At 45.1% G+C, this 23,911-nt stretch overlaps 1 protein-coding gene across 10 annotated transcripts in view; it reads left to right on the top strand.

Annotated features, from left to right (window-relative positions):
- The window catches only part of LOC125462861 (uncharacterized), a 163,669-nt gene that overhangs the window by 84,482 nt on the left and 55,276 nt on the right, over positions 1-23,911 (top strand). For 4 of the 10 annotated variants that reach the window (XM_048553301.2, XM_048553304.2, XM_048553305.2 and 1 more), the window contains exon 1: positions 15,940-16,285. The exons of 4 other annotated variants lie outside the window; for them this stretch is intronic. In XM_048553301.2, the coding sequence (XP_048409258.2) occupies positions 16,253-16,285 (33 nt within the window). In that variant the 5' untranslated portion in view covers positions 15,940-16,252. Of the gene's footprint in view, positions 1-15,939; positions 16,286-16,312; positions 16,352-16,426; positions 16,974-23,911 lie in introns of those variants that run through there. 2 more of the 10 variants (XM_059653340.1, XM_048553300.2) reach the window with 2 other exon arrangements.

Here is a 23,911-nt window from a genome sequence, read left to right as displayed (position 1 = left end):
TGCCTCAAGTACTTTCCTTTTATTCACATGAGAATAGAATGTACATTTCTACAACTGCTAATGCTGTGCAAATGTTGTGATCACTGGTATCAAATTCCTCCAAAGTTTTAGCTTGAAGTTAATCTACCTGAACTCGGTACACACAAATAAACTGAATGCATGAAGCACTCTTTCAGGAACAGTCCAAACTTTTAGCTACAACAACGACAAACTAATCAGCTAAAACATGGGTCACCCTGACTTTCAGGTAAAGTGGTCATGACTGGAGACTCACCCACACATATTCAGATGGAGGTGAGCACCAGATAAAAACCATACTACATTTCCAATGGCATAACTGTGGTATCTGGCCATATAAATCCTCATTTCCCCAAAGCAAATCACAGGTACAATTTCCCTCTACTCGCTCTGGAGAAACTACTGCTTGTTCCTACCCTCCTCCCCCAAACTCCGGCATAAACCCAGCCCGACTCCCACCCCATATCCAACTAATAGTTAATGCAAGCCAGTGTTCTGTGGCCTAACCTTGCCTTCATGCTGTAACAGAGTGGCAGGGTGTCTCAGTGGTTAACACTGCTGCCTAACAGTGCCCGGAAGCCGGGTTTGATTCAACGCTCGGGCAGCTATCTGTGTGGAGTTTGCACATTCTCCCCACGTCTGGTGGATTTCCTCTGGGTACTGTGGTTTCCTTCCACAGTCCAAAGATGTGCAGGCTAGGTGAGTTGGCCATGCTAAATTGCCTGTAATGCTCAGGGATGTGTAGATTAGATGGGTTATTGGGGGATGGATGTGGATGGGATGATCTGTGGGTCAGCATGCATATTAAGGTGAAGGGGAAAATTTAGAAGAGATGTGAGGGGCAAGGTTTTTACACAGAGAATGGTAAGAGTCTGGAATGTGCTGCCAGGGTGGTGCTGGAAGCTCAAATTATACGGGATGTAATAGGAACTTTCCGATGAGCACGAGATGTAAGGAATGGAGGGATATGGATCAAGGGCAGGCAGAAGGGATGAGTTTAATTTGGCGTCATGTTCAGCACAACATCATGGGCCAAAGGTCCTGCTCCTGTACTGCACTGTTCGATGTTCTATGGACTGTCTGCATCTATCTCTGGGAGTGTCAAGACTCATTATGGTAAAGGTAGGTACTGATGCTTTTACTTAACATGTCACCTTACACCAGGAACACTTATGGTGGAGGTAAAGCTAAATGTTAGCTTAACGACCTTCCAATTGGCCAACCAAGCTAGATCATCAAGCAGTGATAATGGGAACTGCAGATGCTGGAGAATCCAAGATAATAAAATGTGAGGCTGGATGAACACAGCAGGCCAAGCAGCATCTCAGGAGCACAAAAGCTGACATTTCGGGCCTAGACCCTTCACCCTGATGAAGGGTGTAGGCCCGAAATGTCAGCTTTTTTGCTCCTGAGATGCTGCTTGGCCTGCTATGCTCATCCAGCTCTACACTTTGTTATCTTAGATCATCAAGCGCCTGACTTTCCGGCCTTTGCCACGTGATTGAAGTCAGACGTGGTTGAATTATAAAAACAAAATCCTGTGATTGTAAGTAATTTGCCGTTTTATCTTCATGTAAGAAGCTGGACTCCCAGGTCAATTTGCAGTCTATTTCAGAAGTTTCATCTTTGCATCCAATTTGAAAAGGAGTCCACACTTAGTCTGCACAAAGGAAAAATACTCAGCTCAGCTCATAACTAATGAAACTATCGTTCATAATAATAAAATGTGAGGCTGGATGAACACAGCAGGCCCAGCAACATCTCAGGAGCACAAAAGCTGACGTTTCGGGCCTAGGCCCTTTATCAGAGAGGGGGATGGGGTGAGGGTTCTGGAATAAATAGGGAGAGAGGGGGAGGCGGACCGAAGATGGAGAGAAAAGAAGATAGGTGGAGAGAGTATAGGTGGGGAGGTAGGGAAGGGATAGGTCAGTCCAGGGAAGACGGACAGGTCAAGGAGGTGGGATGAGGTTAGCAGGTAGGAGATGGGAGTGCGGCTTGGGGTGGGAGGTAGGGATGGGTGAGAGGAAGAACAGGTTAGGGAGGCAGAGACAGGTTGGACTGGTTTTGGGATGCAGTGGGTGGAGGGGAAGAGCTGGGCTGGTTGTGTGGTGCAGTGGGGGGAGGGGACGAACTGGGCTGGTTTAGGGATGCGGTGGGGAAGGGGAGATTTTGAAACTGGTGAAGTCCACATTGATACCATTAGGCTGCAGGGTTCCCAGGCGGAATATGAGTTGCTGTTCCTGCAACCTTCGGGTGGCATCATTGTGGCACTGCAGGAGGCCCATGATGGACATGTCATCTAAAGAATGGGAGGGGGAGTGGAAATGGTTTGCGACTGGGAGGTGCAGTTGTTTGTTGCGGACTGAGCGGAGGTGTTCTGCATAGCGGTCCCCAAGGCTCCGCTTGGTTTCCACAATGTAGAGGAAGCCACACCAGGTACAGTGGATGCAGTATACCACATTGGCAGATGTGCAGGTGAACCTCTGCTTAATGTGGAATGTCATCTTGGGGCCTGGAATAGCGGTGAGGGAGGAGGTGTGGGGGCAAGTATAGCATTTCCTGCGGTTGCAGGGGAAGGTGCCGGGTGTGGTGGGGTGGAGGGCAGTGTGGAGCGAACAAGGGAGTCACGGAGAGAGTGGTCTCTCCGGAAAGCAGACAGGGGTGGGGATGGAAAAATTTCTTGGGTGGTGGGATCGGATTGTAGATGCCGGAAGTGTCAGAGGATGATGCGTTGTATCCGGAGGTTGGTGGGGTGGTATGTGAGAACGAGGGGGATCCTCTTTTGCCGGTTGTGGCGGGGGCAGGGTGTGAGGGATGTGTTGCGGAGGAATTGGGAATAGGGGATGGAATTTTTGCAGGAGGGTGGGTGGGAGGAGGTGTATTCTAGGTAGCTGTGGGAGTCGGTGGGCTTGAAATGGACATCAGTTACAAGCTGGTTACCTGAGATGGAGACTGAGAGGTCCAGGAAGGTGAGGGATGTGCTGGAGATGGCCCAGGTGAACTGAAGGTTGGGGTGGAAGGTGTTGGTGAAGTGGATGAACTGTTCGAGCTCCTCTGGGGAGCAAGAGGCGGCGCCGATACAGTCATCAATGTACCAGAGGAAGAGGTGGGGTTTGGGGCCTGTGTAGCTGCGTAAGAGGGACTGTTCCACGTAACCTACAAAGAGGCAGGCATAGCTGGGGCCCATGCGGGTGCTCATGGCCACCCTCTTAGTCTGTAGGAAGTGGGAGGAGTCAAAAGAGAAGTTGTTGAGGGTGAGGACGAGTTCGGCTAGGCGGATGAGGGTGTCGGTGGAGGGGGACTGGTCGGGCCTTCGGGACAGGAAGAAGCGGAGGGCCTTGGCCCACAGCGACCTAGAATACACCTCCTCCCACCCACCCTCCTGCAAAAATTCCATCCCGTATTCCCAATTCCTCCGCCTCCGCCGCGTCTGCTCCCACGACAAGACATTCCACTCCCGCACATCCCAGATGTCCAAGTTCTTCAAGGACCGCAACTTTCCCCCCACAGTGATTGAGAACGCCCTTGACCGCGTCTCCCGCATTTCCCACAACACATCCCTCACACCCTGCCCCCGCCACAACCGGCAAAAGAGGATCCCCCTCGTTCTCACATACCACCCCACCAACCTCCGGATACAACGCATCATCCTCCGACACTTCCGGCATCTACAATCCGATCCCACCACCCAAGAAATTTTTCCATCCCCACCCCTGTCTGCTTTCCGGAGAGACCACTCTCTCCGTGACTCCCTTGTTCGCTCCACACTGCCCTCCACCCCACCACACCCGGCACCTTCCCCTGCAACCGCAGGAAATGCTATACTTGCCCCCACACCTCCTCCCTCACCGCTATTCCAGGCCCCAAGATGACATTCCACATTAAGCAGAGGTTCACCTGCACATCTGCCAATGTGGTATACTGCATCCACTGTACCTGGTGTGGCTTCCTCTACATTGGGGAAACCAAGCGGAGGCTTGGGGACCGCTTTGCAGAACACCTCCGCTCAGTCCGCAACAAACAACTGCACCTCCCAGTCGCAAACCATTTCCACTCCCCCTCCCATTCTTTAGATGACATGTCCATCATGGGCCTCCTGCAGTGCCACAATGATGCCACCCGAAGGTTGCAGGAACAGCAACTCATATTCCGCCTGGGAACCCTGCAGCCTAATGGTATCAATGTGGACTTCACCAGTTTCAAAATCTCCCCTTCCCCCACCGCATCCCTAAACCAGCCCAGTTCGTCCCCTCCCCCCACTGCACCACACAACCAGCCCAGCTCTTCCCCTCCACCCACTGCATCCCAAAACCAGTCCAACCTGTCTCTGCCTCCCTAACCTGTTCTTCCTCTCACCCATCCCTTCCTCCCACCCCAAGCCGCACCCCCATCTCCTACCTGCTAACCTCATCCCACCTCCTTGACCTGTCCGTCTTCCCTGGACTGACCTATCCCCTCCCTACCTCCCCACCTATACTCTCTCCACCTATCTTCTTTTCTCTCCATCTTCGGTCCGCCTCCCCCTCTCTCCCTATTTATTCCAGTTCCCTCACCCCATTCCCCTCTCTGATGAAGGGTCTAGGCCCGAAACGTCAGCTTTTGTGCTCCTGAGATGTTGCTTGGCCTGCTGTGTTCATCCAGCCCCACATTTTATTATCTTAGGCACCAACCTTCGGGTTTAACCCATGTGAACTGGTTTTAATACCTCTGGATTTGCCAAAACTTCTAATTACCTCCTCTCCTGTTCTGTCTTCCTTAATTTCCTGAGTGCCTGCATGTATGGATAGAATAGGAAAGTAATCGCCTCACATTTTGAACAATTTTTTTAGAGAAGTTATTTGCTGTGCAGTTTGCTTCAAAAACTCAAATCCACAAGCTTACAGAGCTTACCACAGTAAGTGATACCACTAAAAACAGAAAGAATTAAATCCAGCAATACCTTCATAGAATCATAGACTCCCTGCAGTCTGGAAACAGGCCATTCAGCCCAACATGTCCACACTGCCCCTCCAAAGAGCATCCCACCCAGACCCATTCCCCTATCCCTGTATTTCCCATGTCTAACCCACCTAACCTAAACATGTACAGGTTATATGGATTGACCATGCTAAAAACTGCCCCATAGTGTCCAGGGATGTGCAGGTTAGATGGGTTGGACATGGTAAAATCCTCATGCAGGGTGGCAGGGACAGAGCCGGGGGTCTGGGTGGGACGCTCTTCAAAGGATTGTTGCAGACTCAATGGGCTTAATGGCCTCTTTCTACACTGTGGGGGTTCTATGATTCTTAAGGGGGGAAAGCAATCATAATTTAAATTCACTGTCATTCCCCTTTGTTCATGTTGGTACAAAGCTTTCCTTTTGTTTTTAGCAGGGTGCCTCCAACTGATCCAGTGTTAAAAAATCTCTCTGAGACAGTTGCTGTTGAAAACAGCCCCAGCCAGTGCCCACAGTACAACAAGCTTTTATCACCAGTCATGTGATTTACAGGAAGCTTTGCTAAAAAAAATCTTCAACATTCACACTGCACTGTCAACTACTTCTTTTAAATAAATCAGTCATGTAGTTCCACAAAACTTGCAATAAATTATTTTTGCTCCATAATCCTTCAAAACCTAAGTCCTCTAAATATAAAGCACCTTTATAACATCAATTTTGTTCACAAAGCCTTAAATGTTTATACCGCTCTAACTTGTAACTCTTTCTATGCTTTGATTACCTTGCTCTGAGGGAGGTAATGGCATAGCATTAATGTCACTGGAGTAGTAATCCAGAACCCCAGGCTAATATTCTCAAATCCTATAGCACCGCAGATGGTGAAATTTGAATACAATTTCCAGAAATGTGGAATAAGAAGCTAGCTGAAAGCAAGCACTGTCAATTGTCATAAAACCCCATCTGATTCATCAGTGATGAAGGAAATCTCTTGTGACGAGCTGATCTGCCCTACTTGTAAGTCCTGACCCACAATAATATGGTTGACTCTTAATTACCCTCTGGGCAATTGGCAATGGACAATGGACCCTGGTCATGACAGTGACATTCACATCCCATGAATGAACAATGTTTGAGGGTGGGGGGATCCAGGCCTAACTAATCAAGAACAGTCAGTATTTACTGTGAATGGCCTCACACAATCAAACATAGAACAATTGAACACTGCAGGTTCTGCAAGTTCAATTTTGGAGAGTATGGGTTTGTCAATTCAGAGAAATTACTCAGTTTCCCACAAATGCCACCTGCCCTTGCTTTGCCACGAAAATGTTGCCAATTGCAGAGATATCCCCTGAAACTTCCTTCAAGAACAGAATTAATTCAACCAGAGGTAGATGGAGGAAGATTGTTTTATCGTAACTGAGCAAGCTCCAAAGACCTGCATTTTCACAGGTTGTAAGAATTATAAAGGCAGATAAATTATGACTTTTAAAGCGGCAGCTGTAAAGGGAAAAAGAAATGCACATCTATGTGGCAAAACAATGGACAAACTGGATAATATTATCAAAGATCCGAAACTTAGTTCCAGTTTCAATGGCAATGATAATGGGAACTGCAGATGCTGGAGAATCCAAGATATTAAAATGTGAGGCTGGATGAACACAACAGGCCCAGCAGCATCTCAGGAGCACTGCTGGGCCTGCTGTGTTCATCCAGCCTCACATTTTATTATCCAGTTTCAATGGTTTCCTTCTGTGTTGTGAAATTTACACGTTACAGTTAAGTTCACTTGCCCAATGACCAAGCCAGCCATTCAGAAAACCACATCCTACTTCTTTCCTCCAGAATTTCCTGGAAGTTTTAAATTATTTTCTTGAATCATATTGTTCAGTGGATGCATTACCCAGGGCAAGATTATTCCCTGCAAAACAACAAGCTGACAAACTTTTGACTGCAGTCAAAAAATGAGGTGAAGAGAATATGGTTCTTGAAGCATGCTTAGACGCCTGATCTCAGCTAACTCAGTTATTTCAGAATCTTTCCCTTGCCTATCTCCTTGTCTGCCCTTTATGCAGTGAAATTGCTCAATGTTCCTCAGTGTTAATTCTTAGAGACACCTAATGTTTCTCTGGAAATTCCCTATTTAGTGCCACACCATCAATCAGCTGGGGTGTTGAGATGCTGAATTAAAAATCAATTACAATGAAAAATGAACTGGTAATTCAAACTAAATCCAGAGTTTAGAATCTGAGCGGACCTTTAAACTGGAGATTATTAAGAATTTTTTTTAAAAATTCTCTAAGGATGTGAGCATTGCTGGCTGGGTCAGCATTTATTGCTCATCTCTAGTTGCCCTTGTAAAGGAGCTGCCTTCTTGAACCAATAAAGTCCATGTGCTTAGGTCAACCCACACTGCTATTAGGAAGGAAATTCAGTTTTGACCCAGCGACACTGAAGGAGCAATGATATGTTTCCACATTGGAATGATACATTGTTTGGAGGGAACTTGTTCCATATATCTGCTGCCCTTGTCCTTCTAGATAGTAGAGGTCATATGTTGAAAGGTGCTGTTGGCCTTAGAGCTAAGTTGGCATATTATCATTCACCTTTGGCCAGCTCTCTTAATGCCACTGTGTCCTCTTCCCAAGGTCTACAAAGTTCAGCCTTCATGTGTGACATTAGTCTTTTGATACGGTTCTTCTTTGGATCGGGTACATTTTCTAATGAAGGGCTGTTGTGGTGTAGTGGTCATATCTCCACATCTGGGTCCAAGACCATCTGAGCTGATAGTGTTTGACTAAATGGCATGGTTAACAATAATCAAATTACTGTGCTTCTGTATATATTATATACTGATATTTATTTATTTATTTATTTATTTATTACAGATTCTCAACCAGCCTGATACAATGTGTAAATAAAGTACTGTACTATGTATTAGTACAACCACATAAACCTGACCAAATGTGCCCTTATAAAAATATAAGCCATATGCATAAGCATATCTTAACCTTGAGTTTAGTTTTCTACTCAAGGTGTATGTGGCTACTGCATTTCTCTATTGCACACACCATAGCAGCCACTTCCACATTTTCGGAGAACAATTTTCTCATTAGCATGGCCATAAAAGCTTGAACATTCCAGGCTCTAAATCAGTCTGCCACTTGCATTATTGTGGAATACATTAGAATAATTGGTTTTGAAATCAAATTTCCATCAGATTAACATGCCAGAAAGAGTCAGATTATAGGTTGAAGACACGAGTAACATGGAGATCTTACATTTATATAGCACTCTTTATGGTAAGATGACACAAAATGTCCTTCGAGAAAGTACATTTCAACAGACATTGACACTGAGGCAAAGAAGCAGAATGTAAAGGAGGTGACCAGTGATTTGGTCAAAGGGAGAAGTTTTAAGGAGCGTAAAGACAGAGAGAGTTGGAAGGGTGTAGGAAGGACTTGCAAAGCCTTTCATGCAGGTTATCTGAAATAAAAACAGCTATTCCTTAAGAGCGGAATCGACTAAGGGCCAGATTTAGAGGGCTGCAGTTTTTCTTTCATGGCTTTAAGAGTTGGTTGGTGGGGAGGTGGTTACCAAAGAAGGGGTAAATGAAGCATTTCAGGAACTGAAGAATACAGATTTGAGAATCAAGGAATCCAAGACACAGGGACTCAGGGTTGATGGATGAACTTGGGATGTGTTAAAGTATAGGTGGCAGAGGAAAATTGTTAAGCAAAAACTGGAAGAGTTGGACACAGATGAAAGCACAAGTGCAGAATTTGGCTGATTTGTAACATAATGTGACAGTTACATATTGGGAGATGTGAGACGGTCAGGACATGTAAGTGAAAGAGTAATGGTTTGCCTATTTAACAGCATTTTGTGGTTTGTGGCAATTTCCTGTTCTGCTTCAGTTTTGGCCTATTGACAACCGGATGAGTTTTTGGAGGGCTTGATGGGTTGCTAAGGGTTAGCTAGAAAGTGAGTTGGGAAAGGAACTCAAGATGTTTTATTGCTTTACGCTTAGATGGAGCCAGCAAAAATCTATCTCAGTTTGACAGATAATCAGCAGCTGGTATTTATATGTGGGAGCTGACTGGAAAGGTGGTGGTGTAGTGGTAATGTAACTGGGCTTAAAACCCAAAGCCCCAGGTTAATGTTATGGGGATATGGGTTTGAATCTCACCAAGGCAGATGGTAACGTTTAAATCCAATTGAGAAACCTGGCATCAAGTGCCTAATAGTGACCATTATCATAAAGGTCATGAACCCATTTGGTTCAGTGATCCCCTGTAAGGAATGTAATCTGGCCCTACTCTTGACTCCAGACTCCACAGCAATGTGATTGACTGTTAATTGCCCCGAAACGGCCGTGTAATACGCTCAGCCGTAGCAAACGCTCCAAAACTTAAACAAAGGAATGTAAACAAACATTGGGGAAACCAAGCGGAGGCTTGGGGACCGCTTTGCAGAACACCTCCGCTCGGTTTGCAACAAACAACTGCACCTCCCAGTCGCGAACCATTTCCACTCCCCCTCCCATTCCTCAGACGACATGTCCATCATGGGCCTCCTGCAGTGCCATAATGATGCCACCCGAAGGTTGCAGGAACAGCAACTCATATTCCACTTGGGAACCCTGCAGCCCAATGGTATCAATGTGGACTTCACAAGCTTCAAAATCTCCCCTCCCCAGCCACATACCAAAACCAGCCCAGATTGTCCCCGCCTTCCTCACCTGCCCTTCCTCCCACCTATCGCCTCCTCCCACCTCAATCTCCAGCCCATTTCCTACCTCCTAGCCTCTTCCCTTCCCCTTGACCTGTCCATCCACCCTGGGCTGACCTAACCCCTCCCTAACTCCCCACCTACACTCACCTTTACTGGCTCCACCCTCGTTCTTTGACCTGTCTGTCTCCTCTCCACCTGTCTTCTCCTCTATCCATCTTCTATCCACCTCCCCCTCTCTCCCTATTTGTTTCAGAACCCCCTTCCCTTCCCCATTTCTGAAGAAGGGTCTAGTCCCGAAATGTCAGCCTTCCTGCTCCTCTGATGCTGCTTGGCCTGCTGTGTTCATCCAGCTCTCCACGTTGTTATCTCCGAATCTCCAGCATCGGCATTTCCTACTATCTCTCTCACATCACAGATTGAAGTGTTTTGCAATCAGATAACACACTACTGCTGAGAATTAACCCAATTGAATGTCATGTACTGATGCAGGGCATACAAACAACAGAGATCGCCAAGCTAAGTTAGCTTTGAAAGTGATAAATAAGGAGCACACACAAGTCAGACTGGTTTCTTAGTTATTTATTTTACCTTTTAGAGCTAAATGAACCAGTTTCATAAGTCACAAGATACCCTGTTAATTATTGTGGCTCCATTATTATGTAGTTAGTACAACCATTTTTTTAAAAAACAATTACAGTGAATCATACAAACACATCACCAAAAAATTGCCCAAGTTGCTGTAATGGAGATATGTATTGAAGATGATGCTAAGCCTATGCCTGGTGCTAACATTGTCTGAAGTACCAAAATAGCTGTTCAATGTTGTGCTGGAAACAAACACTGAGCTAAATAAAAACAGAAAAAGCTGGAGAAACACAGCAGGTCTGGCAGGCTCTGTGGAGAGTAAAAAACAGAATTAACATTTTGAGTCCAATAACCCTTCAAATCAGTTCTGAAGAAGGGTCACGGGACTGGAAATGTTAACTCTATTTTTCTCACAATGGATACTGCCAAACCTGCTGAGTTTTTCCAGCACTTTTTGTTTTTGTTTCAGATCCTTTATTTTATTTTAAACATTAAGTTAAGCTCTGCATCAGGAGATATAATGTCAAAAGGTATCATGAGGCTAGCGTTCCACTTCAGGTTTATCCTGAAATCAAACTTTAACCCTGTGCCATGGTAAGACTCATACCCATGTCCCCACAACATTAGCCCGGGGTTCTAGATTATGCCAACACTTCCATATTAAGCAATGTATCAGAGATATTACTGAATACTGCATTAGAATCTGTACCAGTCACTGTGTCAGAGGTTGGACTATAAACTGTGCTGACTGCAGTACTCAACAGTATTGGAATCTGTACTAAAAGTTGAACACTGCTGCATACTAAATACTGTTAGGAACTCTGCTGAACACCTTAGGAAACTCTACTGAACCATTTTATTTGTTCATTCGTGGGGAGTGGATGTCACTGGCCAAGCCAACATTTATTCCCTAATTGCCCAGAAGGTAGAAGAATCAACCACATTGCTATGTTTTTGGCACCTGCCCTGAACATGTTGTTAGAACTGTACTAGATATTGCATAAACAACTCCAAAAAGGTAATTATACTGTGTTTTTTATGGTTATTTGCAAGATATGGGCCCCATTCATCAATTGCACATCCCTCGTTGTCCCACAAAAGGTGGCGAACCGCTGCAGACCACATGGTGTACACACAGGGTGCAGTTTGGAAAGGATTTCCAAGATTTTGAACCAGTGAAAGAACTTAGGATTCATGTATACAGATACGGAAAATGGCATGGGCAGTGTTATGACAAGGTGCGCTCCAGATATTATTTTTAAAAAATAGTGCGGACCCTCAGAACTATATCTTGAACTATTAAACAAAGGAACTTTGCTAAGGAAAAGGCAACAATGTGGTGTCTATATGAAGCATACTTGGATGAGTCACAAATTCTCAAAGACATTCACTCAGTGGTCACATGGTCCACTTTGTGAGTGGGATGACACTACCGAGTTTTTAACTAATTGAGAGAGAATTTGGGAAATTCCTGAGAAGCAACAGCCCTTTGTTCTCTGCCTCTTTACTATTCCCCTCAGCAAAGCATGAACCGAAGACCCATTGGAAATCATCGTGACCATTCACAGAGGATTCCTTGAGAGAATTCCTCAGGATCACCCCATCAACTGGAGAAAAACTGCCTTCATCCAGTTACAATTCTGCCAGTAAGCCACACCAGTGTTGGCAGCTTGTAGGTCTGCAGAATAAGTTAGCAATCAGAACATAATTTGGGACAATCCACAACTTATTCTGTTTCTCATGAGTTTCACTATTAGTCAGCCTAAGTGCTTTAAGGTGAACTTCGTGTCAGTTTCATTTTATTTCTCACCTTTAGGATGTGCTACCTTTGTTTTTCTAAGGAAAGATACAGAATTTCATATGTGTGTAGCCAAAATAGTTTTTCAATAAACTTTGTACTTTAACACATTTATATTTTAGTAATAAACCAGTTATTTGATGTTGACTGAAGAATCCTGGCTGACTGTTCTTAATATTAAACCTGACATGGTCTGAGGCCTTTATAATTCGCCATATTACCAGCCTGGTTACAGTTAAAATTTGTTGAAGCCTTTGGAAGAGTGGGACTAGAAAAGGAAGCATTGACCTCACCAACCTTGATCAAACAGGGCAATTAAATAAACAAAATGACTAATTATTGAAGACCACTATACATTGAGGACTAAAGAACAGAGAGGAACAGACATTATTTTACATTAATGCTAAGCCCTGGTTAAATGTCACTGGAGTGCTGTAAGTTCAAGCTAACACAATTTGACAATGTTATCTTGAGTTTGGTGCAGTGTGCAGTGTGAACCTATTAGAATGATGCCTGGGTTTCAGTGGCTAAATTAAATGGGGAGGTTACAAAGTTCTAATGATGAGTAAACGGATTCAAAGTGTTAACTCTGTTTTCTTCCCACAGATGGGACTGGAAAGTGTGAGTTAAAAGAGGAGGTTGAATAGTCTGAGACAATTTTTCCTGTGAAGTGTAGGAGATTGAGGGGTGACTTTACAGAAGTTTATAAAATAATAAGGGGTACATTTGAAGCAAAAAGGTCTTTTCCCTAGGTTAGGTGAGTTTAAAACAAGGGACCATATTTTTAAGATGAAAGGAGAAAGATTTAAAGTTCCGAGGAAGGGTCCCTGGACTCAAAACATTAACTTTGATTTCTCTTCACGGATGCCGCCAGACCTGCTGAGCTTTTCCAGCAACTTCTGATTGTGTTTCTGATTTACAGCATCCACAGTTCTTTCAGTTTTTAAGATTTAGAAGGGACACGAAGGCCAACATGATTGTGCAGAGGCTGATTCATGTTTGGAATGAAATGCCAGGGGAAGTGGTAGATGCAGATACAGTTACAACATCTGAAAGAAGTTTGGACAGGTACATGAATATGAAAGATTTAAAGGGATATGAGCCAAATGCAGGTAAATGGGGCTGGTTTAGTTTGGGTGCATGGTTGGCATGGGCAAGTTAGACAAGGATCTGTTTCCACACTGTATGATGCTCTGATTCTATGTGGGTGGGCCTGCTGAGTTTCACCAGCAATTTCTGTTTTTGTTTCATTTAGAACATAGCACATAGAATATAGGACAATACAGTGCAGAACAGGCCCTTCGGCCCTCGATGTTGCACCGACCTGTGAACTAATCTAAGTCCCTCCCCTACATTATCCCATCATCATCCATATGTTTATCCAAGGACTATTTAAATGCCCCTAATGTGGCTGAGTTAACTACATTGGCAGACAGGGCCTTCCACGCCCTTACCTTTCTACAGCATTGACAGTTCTTTGTCTAACTGTACCCAAACTGTTTGTTGGAATTGAGAAGATTACAGGGTGCTTTGGTCAAATTCTTTCAAGATACTAAGGGGAGCAGAACAGTAGACAGAAAGAAAGTAGTTTTCTGTTTTTGGGTGTCTAGGCCAAGGGGTGTCTAAACATTAAAGCCAAACTGTTCAGGAGTGAAATTAGGAAACACTTTCTTTCAGTAAGGGATGGATGTTTGCAGCTTTATTCTGTAAACAGCAATTAATGCTGCACCAGAGATAATGGGAACTGCAGATGCTGGAGAATCCGAGATAACAAAGTGTGGAGCTGGATGAACACAGCAGGCCAAGCAGCATCTCAGGAGCACAAAAGCTGACGTTTCGGGCCTAGACCCTTCATCAGAGAGGGGAATGGGGAGAGGGTTCTGAAATAAATAGGGAGAGAGGGGGAGGCGGACCGAAGACGGAGAGAAAAGAAGATAGGTGGAGAGGAGAGTATAGGTGGGGAGGTAGGGAGGCGATAGGTCAGTCCAGGGAAGATGGGCAGGTCAAAGACGGATGAGGTTAGTAGGTAGGAAATGGTGGTGCGGCTTGAGATGGGAGGAAGGGATGGGTGAGAGGAAGAACAGGTTAGGGAGGCAGAGACAGGCTGGGCTGGTTTTGGGATGCAGTGGGGGGAGGGGATGAACTGGGCTGGTTGTGTTATGCAGTGGGGGGAGGGGACAAACTGGGCTGGTTGTGGGATGCGGTGGGGGAAAAGGGGATTTTGAAGCTTGTGAAGTCCACATTGATACCATTGGGCTGCAGAGTTCCCAAGCCGAATATGAGTTGCTGTTCCTGCAACCTTCGGGTGGCATCCTTGTGGCACTGCAGGAGACCCATGATGGACATGTCATCTGAAGAATGGGAGGGGGAGTTAAAATGGTTTGCGAATGGGAGGTGCAGTTGTTTATTGCGAACCAAGCGGAGGTGTTCTGCAAAGCGGTCCCCAAGCCTCCACTTGGTTTCCCCAATGTAGAGGAAGCCACACCGGGTGCAATGGATACGGTATACCACATTGGCGGATGTGCAGGTGAACCTCTGCTTAATATGGAAAGTCATCTTGGGGCCCGGGATAGGGGTGAGGGAGGAGGAGTGGGGGCAAGTATAGCACTTCCTGCGGTTGCAGGGGAAGGTGCTGGGTGTGGTGGGTTGGAGGGCAGTGTGGAGCGGACAAGGGAGTCACGGAGAGAGTGGTCTCTCCGGAAGGCAGACAAGGGTGGGGATGGAAAAATGTCTTGGGTGGTGGGGTTGGATTGTAGATAGCAGAAGTGTCGGAGGCTGATGCGTTGTATCTGGAGGTTGGTGGGGTGGTGTGTGAGATCGAGGGGAATCCTCTTTGGGCAGTTGTGGCGGGGGTGGGGTGTGAGGGATGTGTTGCAGGAAATGCGGGAGACGCGGTCAAGGGCGTTCTCGACCACTGCAGGAGGAAAGTTGTGGTCCTTGAAGAACTTGGACATCTGGGATGTGCGGGAGTGGAATGCCTCATCCTGGGAGCATATGCGGCGGAGGCGGAGGAATTGGGAATAGGACATCAGTTACAAGTTGGTTGCCTGAGATGGAGACTGAGAGGTCCAGGAAAGTGAGTGATGTGTTGGAAATGGCCCAGGTGAACCTGAGGTTGGGGTGGAAGGTGTTGGTGAAGTGGATGAACTGTTCGAGCTCCTCTGGGGAGCAAGAGGCGGCGCCGATACAGTCATCAATGTAACTGAGGAAGAGGTGGGGTTTGGGGCCTGTGTAGGTGCAGAAGAGGGACTGTTCCACGTAACCTACAAAGAGGCAGGCATAGCTTGGGCCCATGCAGGTTTCCATGGTCACCCCCTTTGTCTGTAGGAAGTGGGAGGAATTGAAAGAGAAGTTGTTGAGGGTGAGGACGAGTTCAGCTCGGCGGATGAGGGTGTCGGTGGAGGAGGACTGGTCGGGCCTTCGGGACAGGGAGAAGTGGAGGGCCTTGAGGCCTTCTGCATGAGGAATACAGGTGTATAGGGACTGGACGTCCATGGTGAAAATGAGGTGTTGGGGGCCAGGGAATTGGAAGTCCTGGAGGAGGTGGAGTGCTTGGGTGATGTCATGGACGTAGGTAGGGAGTTCCTGGACCCAAGGGGAGAAAATGGAGTCCAGATAGGTGGAGATGAGTTCGGTGGGGCCGGAACAGGCTGAGACAATGGGTCGACCAGGGCTGGACCAATTGTTAATTTTAAATCTAAGATTGCTAGATTTTGTTCACTGACAGTACAAAGGGATATGGACTAGAGGAGGGTAGGGCGCTTAATGTGGGGAATTGACTGAGCAGTGTATCTGCGGACAGGGAATGTGTTCCATCTGGTATTCGGGGACCATAGGCAGGGATTGTTTTGAGCAGCGTCCTGGGCAGTACTGGGGGCGTTGTATTTGGCTGGGGTTGAGGAGGGTGCCGTCCTTCGCCCTGCATGAATTTTGGAAACTATGCGAAGTGAAATCGTCTCTCCCCACCCCAGCTCAGGCACAAACACTGAAGCTGCACATTGTGCTGGGAAATCACATGTGAGGGGGTGGGTTCGTTTATTTCACTCGCTGTCTGTCTGTGTCAGTGTGTGTGTGTGTGTGCGTGCAATCGGGTCATGTATTAGCATCAGCTTCCCAGCGATGTGAGCTATTCCTCAAGATCAAGACCTTTAAGATCAGGAGGTAGAACCCAATATCTACTCCCTATGAAGAAATCGGCTTCCTTGTGCAAACTTCAGGTAACATGATGATCCTTGTGCGGGAGCTTGTAAGAGGGGAGCGTTGCTGTACAATGGAATGCAAAAGTAAGAAATAACCATTTGACAGCCGATGCGTAGTGTTGGGGCTGGGTTCACGTGAAATCAGGAGAAGAAGCAAGTTTATTAATCATCTGTTCGTCGTTAGGGTCCATTTTTCAATTCTGCTTTCACTTTCTCACGCGAGTGTCGCTGTTGTGTTCTCTCGTGGGTTTGTGTGTGTTTTAAATAAGTTCAGCTTTTAAGTCGGTTCTAGACCTGTCTTTTGTGTGTGTGTGTGTGTGTCCAGTTTATTACCCCCTGCTTATGTTACGCATCAGGTCAAGGGGGAGAGCGTGGGTTAGGAACGCGTGGCCTCGTAATAAGTGAGCAGTGAAGTTCGGTTTACAGCGCCCAAACCGGGGACCGGGGAGATCAGTCTGTGCTTGAATTTATCCCATTCGCTTCCCGGCTGGGAATGTCACTGTCTCTCCACGGTGCAAGGGGTAGCAGGAAAAGCATTCAGAAGAGGGTGGCTTGTCAGAAATGACATGGAGGGAACCGCTGGCAGAAACAAAGAGAAAACGCTAGTGCAAACTCCAGAAGGCTTTCTCACACAAATTTACGAAAAAAAATCAACTTCTTCTAACATGCCCGCCTGTCACTTGAATGTGCACCTCCTAGCCGAGAGGTAAGGACACCGCTAATGCACCATATGATGCTCTCTGACCCTTGCTTACAGATACCTGCTTGTTAACCCATTAGTATAAAAATAGCTGGTGACATTCTACATCTGACAATCTTGTCATAAGTCCTGCCACCTTTACCTCCATATTATGGCCTGATGGGGAATTCCAGTTTGAATTGTATCCTTCAGATACAAACTAAATGCATCATTTATGTGTTCACTCATTCATTTTTCACGTAAATGCCATTTTGTTTACTGGAAATCAGAACAGAAAGTGCTGTAAATACTCAGGCAGTGTCTCTGGATGGACAGACAAGACATTGATCATTCCGCAGTTCTGATGGGAAGTTAACTCTGTTTCCGTATCCACAGATGCTGCCAGACCTGCTGAGTTTCTTCAGCTCTTTCAGTTTGTATTTTGTCCTCCCTGTCTCTTTATCTCTTACCCAAAGCAAAGTGGAGGGTAGCGGATGCAAAGGAATCTCTAAGACATGAAGATAAAGTGGGTTGTTATGATTTGAATTGCTTGGACTGAAATAGGTCCAACATTAGATTTTTAAGCCAACCTGGATCATGGCATTGAATTTACAGTAGCTTTGCTCTTCTAGAGAAAGGGTTCCTAGAGTCTTCTTATACATGGAAAGGAATGATCACTGGGCTTTGGGCCAAGTGTTGGGTGGATGAAACCACAGAATATGCTGAATGGCCTCCTTCAACTGCATTGTTCTGCCTCTAGATGTTGTTACTAGTTGTTACTTTTTTTGCCTGGTACTAGCATAAAGCCTGAATGATGTTACAATCTTGAAATGCAGAGCCATTTAACTCAACTGGTTCATGCCTGTGACCATAAGACCATAGGATATAGGACTGGAATGAGGCTATTCTATCCATTGAGTCTTCTCTGCTATTCAGCCATGGCTGATATGTTTCTCAACTCCATTTTGCTGCCTTCCCCCATAATCCTTGATTTCTGCACAAGTCTCTTCCCACCTTACCCTATGTCACTCATTCAACATTTCCTCCCATTCCTTTCTTTGTACAAGCACTGAGGAAGGTAGTGGTGTCATTGTAATGTCCCTAGGTCAGGAGAGACAGGGTGATGTTCTGGGGGCATGGGTTTGAGTCCACCATGGAAAATGGTAAAATTTAATTTCAATTTTTGGGAAAAAAAGGAATTAAAAGCCAGTTGTAACCACTGTTGTTAAAAATCCATTGGGTTCAATAATGCCCGTTAGGAAAGGAAATCTTTGCCTGGCCAGGAATAAATGTGATTCTCAGCCACGGTGCAGTGAAGTTAAATCTTAAATCTCAAATATTGGCCTTACTAGTGATGCTCACCATCCCATACAAGAATTTAAAGAAAAGCAATTGGGTGCCCCTCAAATGCATTATTGTTTGACTTTTTTTCAGAGTGTGTTGTGCTTGATTAGGGATTCCCCGCAAAGACTCTGGACAGGAGCTCATTAACAGAGCTGCAGCTAGCCGACTCCAGTGTTTATCTGACCTCAGGTTTAAAACTTCATTTCCCTGCCATCATTCAGGAAGACCTTCCAGCTCTGGAAATTTGAAATGCTCTGTCATTAGTTGTTTAGGGCTATTCTGGAATAGGAAAACAACAGAGCCAGGTGCAGAACTGGCAGAGGAAGTGGTGGATGCAGGTGTAGTTACAAGACTTAAGAGACATTTGGCTAAGTACATGAATAGAAGAAGTTTGGAAGGATATGGCCCAGGTGCAGGCAGGTGGGACTAGATGGGTTGAACCAAAGGGTCTGTTCCTGTACTGTATGACTCTATGACTGATTACTGACTGAAAATTGAAAATGAATGAATATTTCCTTCAGTAATGAGCAGTCAGATCACTGCAACAACTGCTTGCATTTACCTAGAACCTTGAATGCTATAGAATGTTCCAAGGTGCTTAAGGAAAATAGATATGAGGAATGTCGGATTGGCCATGATCCTATTGAGTGACAGACCAGGCTGGAGAGGCCGATTGGCCTACTCCTGTTCCTATTTCTTATGGCCTTAGGAGGAAACCATCAACAATATCAGTCACCCTGGGGTTGGGCGGTCTTTGTTGCAGGCTGGTGTCAGGAATGTGTATCGCGTCATTGGTTGGGTAGGAATAGGATTGAGGGAGTTTGAATTCGGGTTCATGGCCAAGGTGAGCTTGGAAAGGGAATGAAAGAACTTGAAGGAAGACTTATGTGTACATTGCATTCCTCACAATCACTGCGGACCTCAAAGCACTTTATAACCAAATAAATACTTCTGAGCTGTGGTCATGTTGTAATAGAACATAGAACATAGAACAGTACAGCACAGAACAGGCCCTTCAGCCCACAATGTTGTGCCGACCATGTAGGATAAGAGAGAAACCAAAGAAAGGAGGTGCATTTAGGAGCAGTGCAGGATGTTGGTGGCAGGGTTTTGGGGGCGTGGGGGTGCGTGGTGGTGGAATTTGGTCGGCTGGACTCAGGGAAAGTAGGGAAGAGGCAAAAACAGATGGCCAAATGGCCTCAGCCTTGGTCGCAATAAAGTTTATGAATTCCTTGTATCTGTTGTTGGAGGTGAAGATGGAAATCATGAGGTGAGAGGTGTAAAAGGGGCAATTTCAATGGATCAAATATCAAGCACATTCAAGATATTCATAATCAATTTGTTCAGAAGTATTATGACACATTCAGGGAATGCTGGAGAAACTCAGCAGGTGTGTCAGCACCTGAGGAGAGAGAAACAAAGTCGACGTTTTATGTTTGAACACACAAAACAGAACATAGAAGGGAATGGGTTTTCTTCAAAACTTCCTCTTTGTATGTTATAACATTTCTCTGGAGTAGCTAGGACTCGAACCCAGGCCTCCTGACTCAGAGGAAGAAACACTGCGACTGCACTGACTGTACAGTTTCTTCCGACAGATTAACTACAAGGAAAACTAGCTGTGGTTCTCCTCTGGAGAAAAGTGAAGATTAATTGGTGACTTACTAAATGTACTTAAAGCTACAAAACTGCCATGGTCAAACTGGATTGAATGAACTGTTTGGTCCTGAACCTTCCATATATTTCTATAAAGACAGAAATTCAGCAACTATGTATTACAGTTATACACAGTGTAGAAGCCATTCGGAGGGGAAGCCACCTGGGAGTAACTTATAATCCAAATTTTGTGTAGAATTTGAAACTGCATTTGCTTTTCATTCACTTAATGAAGAAGAATAGCAGTAGTCAATATGTCACATATTTGAACAATCATCTTAATTATAGCTATAGGCATGGCTATACATAGGCACCACAACTTCAGAGAAAGTTCACTGTTGCATCATTTCTGAGATGTTTCAATGAGAATATATATTGAAGACATTGCAATGCACCCACATGTCTAAACAGTTTTTATAAGTGTTTCTCTTTTAAGGTGGAAATAATGTTTCTATTGTAAGGGAAGGTAGGTAAAGACATGAGAGAGAAAGGATTGAAAAGTGATGGGGACTGGACTGGATGAAGAGCAAGGGGAGAACATTCCATTAGAGAAGGAAGATCACCATATACTAGCTGGCTCAAGTGGTCTATTTCTGTACTCTACATTCTATGGAATTCCCAGCCCTGGGCAGTGAAGATGAAAATCTACCACACCTCTGTTAGCCACCTCAGTGGCTCCTTTGCATTTCTCTTTGAAAGTGGCCTATCAGGAAGGAACAGAGGTGACATGCAGCAGTGGGAGTCAGCACAAGAAAAAGCGAGAGAATAAGGATGTCTGACTTTTTGGTAATCTAGTGATAAATGACCAAAGTCTTACGTTTCCTGTGTCTTCTGTGTGAAATATTTCTTAGCTTCTGTGCAATATTAGAACATAGAACAGTACAGCACAGTCCTTTGGCCCATGATGTTGGGCTGAACTTTTACCCTAATCCTAAGGTCTATCTAATCTCCACCTCTACCTTATACTATCATTCAAATGCCTATCTATTACCGCTTAAATGCCCCTAATGAGGCCGACTCCACTACCCTCTCTGGCAATGCATTCCCCGCCCCAACAACTCACTGAGTAAAGAACCTACCTCTGACGTCTCCCCTGTATCTACCTCCACTCACTTTAAAACTATGTCCCCTTGTAATAGCTACCTCCACCTGAGGAAAAGGTCTCTGGCTGTCTACTCTATCTATACCTCTGATCATTTTGTAAACCTCTATCAAGTCACCTCTCATCCTTCATCATTCTAAAGAGAAAAGCCCTAGCTCTCTCAACCTTTCCTCATAAGACCTTCCCTCCATTCCAGGCAACATCCTGGTAAATCTCTTCTCCACCTTTTCCAACGCCTCCACATCTTTCCTGAAATGAAGCGACCAGAACTGGACACAATACTTCAGATGTGGCCAAACCATATAATATTGTATGTTTCAAGTTGGGTGGAATGGTGGTTAGCACTGCTGCCTCATGGTATCAGGGATCCAGGTTCGACTCCAGCCTCGGGCGACTGTCTGTGCGGAGTTTGCACATTGTCCCTGTGTCTGTGTAAGTTTCCACTGGGTGCTGCCGTTTCCTCCTACAGTGCAGTTCAGTGGATTGGCCGTGCTAATTTTCCCATAGACTCCAGGGATGTGCGAGTTGGATGGACTAGCTGTGGGAAACACAGGGATAGAGGGTCTGAGCAGGAAGCCCTTCAGAGGGATGGTGTGGACTTGATGGGCCAAATGGCTGTCTTCTGCACTATTGGCAATTCTGTGAAGTTATTGCAAGTGTGGTAAAGATACCTGAGTTAACACATCCCAAGATTGCAGTGGTAGTAAGAACTGCTGATGCTGGAGTGAGAATTAACAAGGTATGGAGCTGGAGGAATGCAGCAGGCTAGGCAGCATCAGAGGGACAGGAAAGCTGATGTTTTGGGTCCCCAAAATGTCAGCTTTCCTGCTGTTCTGATGCTGCCTGGTCTGCTGCATTCCTCCAGCTCCACACTGTGTTATCCAAAATTACAGTGTCTTTCTATTTTCAAAATCTGAAGTTTCAGGTTTTTCCTTGTGAGTTGTAAAGTCTTAAGTCCAAGTTTCATGCTTCACCTACTAATGAGACTGAGGCCACCCATTATTTTAATGCCTAGAGTCTGTGTTCAGACTTAACCCCAGCTTACTGTGTCACTGTTGTTCTATCTCCACAAGCCTCTAGGAAGGTGCGGCTCACCTCAACAGTTTGACATAGGTTTTAGTCTTGCTCAGGGATAGCCATGCTGGAGGTAAGTATTAACAAAGGTGATATTGGGCTCCCCTGTTGAGTTTACCAATAAAATGTGCTTCAGTGGTAAAGTTTTCTCATTCATCCATTTATGCTATAGCTGATCTGAGTGTGGTTTGTAATCAGAGTTAATTGCCCAAAAGTATTACATTACAAATACTGGTTTTCTTCCTCATTGAGCAATTGAAAGTTGTCTAACATCCCACTACAACTAATATTCTTGTGCATTATCCTGCTGTATATGCATAAGAGGAGACTTCTACGATACTAATTGCAATAAAAGTAATGAATTTGACTCACCCTGAATCCTAGCTTTTGTGGACATCTATAAAATGTAAAACAAAGCAACAGGCCATGGTCATGCCGTGCATGAGTTTTCTACTATCCCTTTTCATTCAAGCCGATTTGATTATTCTCAACAACAACAAAAAGAAAGTTGCTGGAAAAACTCAGCTGGTCTGGCAGCATCTGTGAAGGAGAAAACAGAGGTAATGTTTCAGGTTCGGTGTTTAACTCTGTTTTCTGCTTCACAGATGCTGCCAGACCTGCTGAGCTTTTCCAGCAACTTCATTTTTGTTCCTGATTTGCAGCATCCACAGTTATTTCGGTTTTTATTGATTATTCTTATTTCTTTTTCCTCGATTACTTATCTAGCTTTCCCATAAGTGTGTTAGCGATATTCACAACCTGTAATCTCGGTTTCCCAACAATTGGAAACATCTTCTTTATTGTCGAAATCATTGCCAAGCCAATTTGGGATCTTAAAGATTCCCTACCCTTTGCAGTTCCTCTAACAAAGTGAACAATGAAAGATAACAGATTAGAGGAACAACAGCCTTAAAGAAGAGTTGTTGAAATGTTTAGATGGACACAAATCTGCGTATTGATATAGAATGATCTACATTAGAAATCACAATCTCGCAATAACCTGCTGTCTATCCAGAATAATCAACTGTTTGTGGTCTTTGAGTTGTCCCATTTCACCAAAGAAAAATGTACTAACAGCTGGGATTCAGTATGTTACAATTATGTTACTGTTGCAACCAGATCTTCTGCGATATTGCACAATTCCTTGATGACTCAATTGATGAGTTATGTTGCAAATAATCCTTTATAAGAAGCATGATATTCTGAAGTGCTTCACCCCAGTGATCATTATTACTTCTCAGAATACAATAACTTGCATTTTTGTAGCACACCATCACATCGTCAGGGCATCTCACAATATGCCCCAGAGAATCAATTACGGCCACGCCGTAGCCACAGATGTCTTACAGATCGACATAACATCAGACACCTGTGGAATAAATAACCTTAATCTGCCCATGTGAGCTGAGAGATGCAGTTATACCAGATCACTAAAAAAGAGATAACAAAATGTAGAGCTGGATGAACACAGCAAGCCAAGCAGCATCAGAGGAGCAGGAAAGCAGACGTTTCGGGCCTAGACCCTTCTTCAGAAATCGGGGACGGGAATGGGGTTCTGAAATAAATAGGGAGAGAGGGAGAGGTAGATAGAAGATGGATAGAGGAGAAGATAGGTGGAGAGGAGACAGACAAGTCAAAGAGGCGGGAATGGAGCCAGTAAAGGTGAGTGTAGGTGGGGAGGTAGGGAGAGGATAGGTCAGTCCAGGGAGGACGGACAGGTCAAAGGGGTGGGATGAGGCTAGTAGGTAGGAGATGGGGTTGGGGCTTGAGGTGGGAGGAGGGGATAGGT

The sequence above is a fragment of the Stegostoma tigrinum genome, chromosome 21 (genome assembly GCF_030684315.1).
Source record: "Stegostoma tigrinum isolate sSteTig4 chromosome 21, sSteTig4.hap1, whole genome shotgun sequence".
NCBI classification, from domain to species: Eukaryota; Metazoa; Chordata; class Chondrichthyes; order Orectolobiformes; family Stegostomatidae; genus Stegostoma; species Stegostoma tigrinum.
The sequence above is the reverse complement of the archived record's forward strand: the minus strand, read 5'-3'. Positions and strand labels throughout refer to the sequence as shown.